At 31.5% G+C, this 8,609-nt stretch overlaps 1 protein-coding gene across 1 annotated transcript in view; it reads right to left on the bottom strand.

Annotated features, from left to right (window-relative positions):
- LOC108579317 (kinesin-related protein 4-like) overlaps positions 1-6,351 on the bottom strand; it is a 9,757-nt gene extending 3,406 nt beyond the window's left edge. The window contains 5 exon segments of the mRNA XM_017942823.1: positions 3-2,832; positions 2,834-5,445; positions 5,509-5,743; positions 5,836-6,070; positions 6,198-6,351. Coding sequence (XP_017798312.1) covers positions 3-2,832; positions 2,834-5,445; positions 5,509-5,743; positions 5,836-6,070; positions 6,198-6,351 — 6,066 coding nt within the window.
- Positions 6,352-8,609: the final 2,258 nt, after the last annotated feature.

Here is an 8,609-nt window from a genome sequence, read left to right as displayed (position 1 = left end):
GTTTTTAATCTTTCGTTCAATTTTTGCAAATTATTTTCTGATTCTTTTATATGCTGTTGATATTGCTGGAACATTGAATCAAATTCATTTCTATATTTTATCTCTAAATTATATTTAAGTTCAACTGCTTCATTTTCAGCTGCTTGTATTTTTTGTATAAGCGACAATTTTTCTTGCTCCCTTTCTTGCAAAAGCTTTCCCGCATGATTACTATTCTCTTGAAGCTCTCTAGAAAAGTTTTCTTGATTTGTTGTATTTCTTTGCAAATCGTTTATGTATGTTTCCAACTCTTTGATCTTTGATATACTATGCTGTTCCAATTCTCTACTTTGCATTGTTTCTTTTTCTAATTTCTCGCATTGTTCCTTTAGATACTGTAATTTTTTCTCGTATTCAATCGTACTCGAACTAGTTAAGTCATTTTTCTGACTTGCAACTAAATCTAACTCATTCACCAAAGAGTAAATACGCTCGTTTAATTGACTAATTAAGGCAGTTTTACTTTGTTCTTCAACTTTTAAACTCTCTAGTTCTACTTCTAACATCAGTCTCTGACTTTCCAGTTCTTTTTCTCGCATTGAAAATTGTTCCATTTCTCTACCCATATTGGCTAATTCAGTCTCAAGAATTTGTACCTTCTTTACTGCTGTGCTTTCGTTATCCGATACTTTTTGTTGCAATTCTTCGTTAATATCTTTTAGGGTGTTTATTTCACTTAATAAATTCGCTTTCTCAGTTCTAAATTGATTAAGCATATCGGTAAAGTTCATACTACCTTTCTTCAGTTCGTCCATGTTACTCCTCAATTCATCGATATAATTTTGAATTTGATCTATCCTAGTATTTTTGTTCGAACTTTTTCTTGGCGTAGAATCACCATCGGTACGAGGTGCATTTGCAATCACATCATTTTGGAGTTTTTCTAATTCGTTACATTTATCCTCATACTGAATCGACAATTTGTCATGATCAGCTTTCAAAGTTTGAAGTTCATTATTCAAACTCTGAATCTTTTCTTCGACGAAGCTCACATTCATCTCATCTACGAAACTAACATTCGACGACACATCAAGTTCGCTCCAATTTAACTCTTGATTAACTTTATTCTTCAGAATCTCGGTATCCGCGCACTTGCGATCGAACTTCCTCTGTAGATCCTCCAGTTTTTTATTTAAGATTTTAGCTTCAAGCTTGAAAACTCTGCGACTTTCGTTCAAGTTTCTCAAATGCGCACACTGACTGCAAGAAGTTAGTTTCAAATCGCTAAGCTTTTTATTTAAGTGTGACAGATGATCAATCTTGCTCTGCAACGCCATAACTCTGCACGTTAGTGACTTCCGGGTTTCTTCTTCTGATATTCTTTGTTCAGCTGTACCGGCCTCTGCGCTATCGTTAAATATCGTCGATAAATGTAATGTATTGTTATACGACATTTCATTGCGAGAAGAATCAAGATTTTCCATAGTCTCTAACAGATTGCTAGAAAATTTCGCATTCTCTTCAGACAGTATTGTTACTTTCATTTTTAATTCGGTATTTTCTGCTTTCAAGGTATTGTTTTCTATCTTCAAATATTCCACACCAGTTTCAGTGATATTCTCATTCATCGCCAGCGACTGTTCTATCTTGTTTTTGAATATATTGCATTGCTCTTTTAACATATCGTTTTCTTCTATTTTATCTATCAAGTCTGTAGAAAGCTCGTTATTTTCCGATAACAAACTCTCGTTCTTTTCCGTAAGATTAGCTACTTTTTCTTTGTAAATACATTCGTGTTCGTATAAAAGCGATTTACTTTCTTTGATATTCTCAAGTTCCTTAGTTTTCTCAGTAATGAAGGCTGTTAATTCGATGTTCTCTGCTGTTAATTTATCAATTTTACATTGATACGATGTGAACAACTGTTCTTCGTCATTCGTCGCTGATATTTTAGAACGCATAGACTCCAGTTGATCGTTCAAATCCGTTAAATCACTTTCTAAACTAATTTTTTCGTTCGTAACTTCGGAGATACGCATGTACAGTTCATCGATGGTTTTCTGAAGACTATATTGCGTCTGTTTCACGTTTTCTTGCTCTGTGGTTAATTTAGTAGCCATTTCCATATTTTCTGTTGTTAACAAACAGATGGTTTCTTGCAATTTTTGTATATCCGTTTTGAGACTTCGAACATCGCTCTTTATGTCTTCCAGCTCGTGACTTTTTAGCTGGAGTGTTTCTGCCAATTGGCTTTTCTCTGCTTCCATATTCATGATTAAATTTGAAGTATCCGTGATGCTTTCATTGATCCTTGAATGAGGCAGAACAGATTGACTTCCCAATTGATCTCTCAAATCTTGATTTTCAGTTTGAAGATTTGTTATAACATCTTGTAAATCCTTTGTGTAATCTTCCACTTTATTATCCAACTTGCTTCTCGATTCTAATTCTAAATCTTTTTCATTGGATTCGCTATATTCCAGATCGTTCTTCTCCGAGGCAATGCTTTCGATTTGCTTTTCTAAATCGGAAATTTTTCTCGTCGCTTCTACATTCGTGGTTTGTTCCGACGTAATTTTTAATTGAAATTCAGATATCTTCTCGTTTAATTCAACGTTTAATCGATTATTAAGCTGTTCAAATTCATTTCGTTCAGACGTGATACTTTCAATTTTCTCATTTAACTCAGACATTTTTTCCATTGCTTTTCGTCTTTCAGTTTGCTCCAACGTTAATTCAGAAGTCTTTTTATCTAACTCGGCACGCAATTCAGTAACAGCACATTCGAATTCACCTTTGGTAGACATTATATTTTCCATTTCAACTTCTAGCTCGGTGATCATTCCTATTTTACTTATTAACATATTCAAGTTCGTTTATCTGAGATGTCATGCTTGTAATTTGATTTTCAAGTTCAGTAATCTTTTCCATGGCTTTTTCATTTTCACTTTGTTCTGTTGCTTTCACTTCCAACCCAGAAATTTTTTGGCTCAACTCAGCACGCAATTCATCGCTAATACGTTCAAGCTCATTCTTCTCTGATACTACACTCATAATCTGTTGTTCAAGCTCAGTAATTTTTTCCATCATTTTGTGAGTGTTAACTTCGTTCGATATTACAATCGAATCCATTTCAGAAATCTTTTTATTCAATTCAACGCGTAATTCGGCATTAACACGTTCGTATTCATTTTTTTCGGATGTTACGTCTTCAATTCGTAGTTCCAGTTGAGAAATCTTTTCCCTTGTTTTCTGATTCTCCATTTCTTCTAACGTTATCTTCTCTATCAGCTCAGAAGCTTTTCGATCCATCCCAATACGTAATTCATTATTCGCACGGTCAAGCTCACTTTTCTCTGCAGTAATATTATCAATTTCCTCTTCTAGTTCTGAAACTTTTCTCATCGCTTTTTGGCTTACAGTTTGCTCACATTCAATTTTGCATTCGGAGTCTGCGATTTGTTTCTCTAACTCAGCCTTTAGTTCGATATTGACGCGTTCTTTCTCATTTTTCTCCCAAATAATTTGTTCGATATGTTTTTCTAATTCGAAAACTTTTTCTACTGCGCTTTGTTTCTCTGTTTGTTCCGAAGCAATTTTTAATTCAAATTCTGAGGATACTCGATTTAATTCGGCGCGTAAGTCCGCGTTCATATGTTCACAACTGTTTTTTTCCAATATAATATTTTCAATTTGTACCTCCAATTCTCTTATCTTCTCGTTTACTATTTTAGTATTTCCATCTTCTAAATTATTCTTCAGTTCCTCTAATTCTAAAGATTTTTTATTTAATTCCGCACGCAATTCTTGACGCATGTGTTCAAATTCATTTCTTTCAGAAACAACATATTCAATTTGTTTTTGCAATTGTGTAATCTTTTTTGACAATTCAGCGTTGATGTGTTCAAATTTATTTTTTTCTAAAGTAATATTTTCAATTTGCTTCTCTAATTCCAAAACTTTTTTCATTTCTTCTTCTCTTATACTTTCTTCCGACATCGTTTTCAATTCCAGCTCCACTGTTTTTTTCTTCAATTCTGCGCGTAATTCATGACTAATGTATTCAAATTCATTTTTTTCGGATGTAATATTTCCGATTTGTTTCTCCAGTTCTGATAATTCTTTCGTTATTTTGTAATTTGCTTCTTTTTCCGAAACGTTTTGCTTTTCAACTTGGTTTAATTTGATGCACAGTTCAGTGATTATATGGTCTATATTTTTTTCTTCTAAAAGATCAAGACTTGCAAGCTGGTCTTTTACTTCCGAAGTATATTCTATGTTATGACATTCTGGAGCTAATTTTGCTTCAATTTCTGTTAGGTCTTGCAGATATTGCCCATCTTCAGATCCAGAAGAACAATTCTTTTGACATATTAGCTGTTTTTCTAGAGTTGTAAATTCGCGAAGTTCTAAAAACTCTCTTGTTAAATCTGTAATACATCGCCGTAGAACATGCTTTGGTGTAGAGGGAGACATTTGATAATTTGCTGTTTGTGTTGATGTTTCACATTTTTCTGGTGTTAAATCAAAACTATTGTTCCTACATTTAATGGTTAACACGTCATCTTTAAATGTAACACGATTTTTACGTTTCGTTATAAATGTTTCTTCGTCGCTATCGCTTATATTTTGTGCAGTTTCACGAGCTCTTTCGCTTTCGAACAGTTCTAATTCAAAATCAGTAAAAGCCGTTTGAAATGTTTGATTCATTATATCGATAGATTGAATTATGCTTTTCCTATGCGGCTTTTCAAACGATACTTCTTTTATTGTTGGAAGATTAGGTTTGCTATGGAAAACGGGCAAATGTTGATTAAACATTCCAGGACCCCCCCATGTCTGTCTTCTTTTGGATTTGCACTTAAGCGATTCTTCATGAGCTGTATTATCTCCGGAAACAATACGAGTTTTTAGTAATTCTATGCGTTCTTCTAACAACTGATTAGTACGCTCTTTTTCTTGCAATTTAGATTCCATTTCTTCAACTTCTGCAACCCTATTCTCAGTTTTTATTTTCTGTAACTCTGCTTGAAGCCTAGTTAATTGTTTTGCATAACGTTTTAAAAGTGCTGCATCAGACATAACTTCATTAACTTGTGGTTTGGTTTTCACACTTTTAGCGCGAGATGCAAACGATAAGGAACATTGAGTTTCCTCTAAGGCAGCAGGAGTCACAGCACATATTATTGCTGTCATGGCATTACCACCTAGTGATGTCTGGAGTAATCTTGTTAATTTACTGTCGCGAAAATTAACATGTTTTTGGCCATCCTGTGCTTCACTTAATTGCATAATTACTAAACCTAATGTGGACAAAGACATATTAATATGCCTTCCCTCTTTAAATCTTTCTCCAGTAGCTCCTGTTTGTCGTGCTCTTTCAGAACCAGCAAGATCTACTAAATTTAATTGTGATACTTGGATAGCACCATCAGAATCTCCTCCAGCTTCTCTGCTTTCAATTGTCTAAGTGGAAAATTTATGGTGAGATGTTATATTTCAACATATTGTACTTTAATATGAACTTACAATTCTAAATATAGTGTGACTTCTGCTGCTACGCTCATTCATATTAGTTTCTCCTATTCTCCTGTTTTTATCCCCCTTTTTCATTATAGATAGCACATTCTCAGGACAGTTTGTGATTTCTTCTTTACATTTTAGAATCACCTGTCCACTACCATCTTCTTTTATCTTTAAATCAATCCCACTTTTATTCAGAAGATCATTAACTTTTTCATTATAAATTTCTAAATAGGATACTCTAGAAAATATCAATTATTTTTCATACATGAACATAATCAGAACATCATTATATGTTTTGTTGTTAAAAATAATATATATATATATATAAACCTCAATAAAAATTCACGTCCAATAGTATTAGTAATAGCATCAAACATATATTCTATAGCAAGAGGTATAATTCCTGGTTCTTCTGCAGTACCCATCATAGTATATGTTTTACCAGAACTTGTTTGACCATAAGCAAACACTGTACCATTAAAGCCATTTACACCAGCATTTACAATAGGTTTTACAATAGTATCAAATACATCTAAGTTAGTTGTATTTACGTCGAAAATATGATCTGCAAAAATATAATTAAAAAAATACAACCGTAAAACAAAGTTCATTGGTAATAAAAAAATAACATTACAAAAGAATAATTTGAACATGTACATATAAATTTTGTCTTGAATAATTTAGAAGCATACCAAAGCAAAATCCTCCATCGCCACGCCGTTTCATCTCCGAATCTGTAGAAATAATAGAGTTCCCTTGAACTGTCCATTGTATCGGCAAATTTTCGTCTTTTTCACGTTTAATCAAGGGTCTCACTTTAATGGCAACTTTTATACTGTCCGACATTTTTATTTAATGTTTCCTTCCAGTTATGAAACGGGTAATAATATTATCCTATCATTAATTATCTTTTTAATTAACATTTACGTCATTTATTCACATCACAATACGGTTGACACTCATATATCGTAACTGCCATTTGAAAAAGTCAGACTTTTAGTTTCAGTTTAAATTTCATGTTTCTGTCATTTGATTGGCTGACTGAAGAAGCATTAATACACTCTATTAAGGCAATACGCAAAATGTGTAAGAATAAATTGTTAAAGGTTCCTTTACATGCAAAGCGTTTTTTTTTTATAATACTAAAGTAGAATTAATAGAGATAAATAATGTTTCAATCAGTACTTAACGCTAACAAAGTTTAGAAATATGATTTTAAACTAAGCTGCATTTTTCATTTTTAAGTTATATCCGTCTGTAATATATGGGGCAAAACTGCCTTTTCTCGTTGCGTACATCCACACATTTTTAGGAGTTGAGACGTAACACGTCAAACCTTAATAAATATTAAATTTGCATATAACTTCATTTCCTAATATGTAGTTATAATAATAATAAATTAATGGAATCATTGTAAACGAAAGTAAAGCCATATTAACCGACTTTTTTTTAATGTGACCAATCACATTACTCTTGCACAATTTTAAATGATTCGAGTTTTGGCGCGTAATGAAATTTAAATTATTGTTAAAAAGTGGTGAATCTTTTGTGAGATTGTGTCGTTGTTTCTTAAAAGTGGTAAATTAATAAATAAAATAAGTGTATCAGTTCACATTTCCCGATATTTACGTGAGTAATATTTATATTTTTTAACGATATTTAATTTTTTGTAGAATGTTTAGAGGTGTTTAACAAATATTATTTGAAAAACTAAAAATATTAATTTTGTAGTAGTTTATTACATATATACGTATATGTATCTCTACAAAAGTGAACATCAATTAACGCATCGTATAATTATATATATAATATTAAAGGAAATAACATTATTTTTCATGACTAGCATCATATAAGCTCTTTCTTTCAATGTAATTTGTCGGTTCGAATGACCAAATTTTTTTTATTTCGTCACCTCGTTCGTGATAATGTTAAATTGGAACAATGGTAACTTATACTTCTTAAAATATAAGATTTAAGAAAATTATTACACATTATAGACTAATGCTAAAACGATTTATAATAATCTTCATGATTGAGCAGTTGTAAAATTTTGCGATAATTAATTGTAAGCACTAAAATACGAACATAATAAAATGTTCTATCTTTTTTATTGAATTTTTCTAAAGTTGCAATAAATAATGGTTTACAAATATTTTAATTTTCTATGATCCGCAAGCAGGATGGCTCAATTGAGCCAGCTAAATATTTTGGCTGGATTAGATGTCTATATTCTTATCCACAAAGAATAGACACAATCCATTCTTTGCCAACTATGTGTGTTATTTTTGGTACTTTTTTTTATAACAATATACCACTTTCTACGTTCTATGCTGTGTTGGATTTCAGTAACTCATCTATCAAACAATCAGAAGCATATCTCTACAATGCTTTTGTTTGGTGATTCTCTTTGGTCTCGGGACGAGACTAAAGATAGCATTATTCTTACCATTATACTATACTCTGAAAGTGCTTTCCATTATACGGATCATAAGCATATGCTTGGCAATCCGAATATATTATATATATTTAAAATAACAGTATGATATTACAATAAATTAATTAATAACTAATACATAAAAACTACAATAAAAGGTTAAAATTATCGTACTGTATGGACGGAATGGGAATAAATTTCCTGTCGTGAACCTTCATTCTTATAAAATTTTGTAATACGTGATAAAAATAGCACATGTTTAAAAAAAGGAAGAACATTTTCAATAGCAAAATTATTCTGTGGCATCAGAATAATATTTATAGAGGCACCTAGGATATTGTACCCTGATAAACATACTTTAAAACTTTTAGATCGAATAAATTTGCAAAAATTCAGTTCTAAATTTGTATAAAAAATGCAGGTAAACATTACAAGATGCCAAAGTACTATTATTAAAATGTTACGTTAATATTCTTAGTTTTAATATTATTAGGTTTGACTTGAAATTTACGCAAATGATATATTAATTATTGGTCTTTAAATAACTTATGGCAATGAATTTTAAGTACATCTGAGACTAGAATAAGATATGTCTAATTATGTTCCCATATATGGAAGAATTATTAGATACTACTTCTTCTATAAATATCGTTGAACGTACATTGGCAGT

This window comes from Habropoda laboriosa, unplaced genomic scaffold (genome assembly GCF_001263275.1).
Source record: "Habropoda laboriosa isolate 0110345459 unplaced genomic scaffold, ASM126327v1 scaffold76, whole genome shotgun sequence".
Classification (NCBI taxonomy): domain Eukaryota; kingdom Metazoa; phylum Arthropoda; class Insecta; order Hymenoptera; family Apidae; genus Habropoda; species Habropoda laboriosa.
This window is presented reverse-complemented; position numbering and strand designations above follow the sequence as displayed.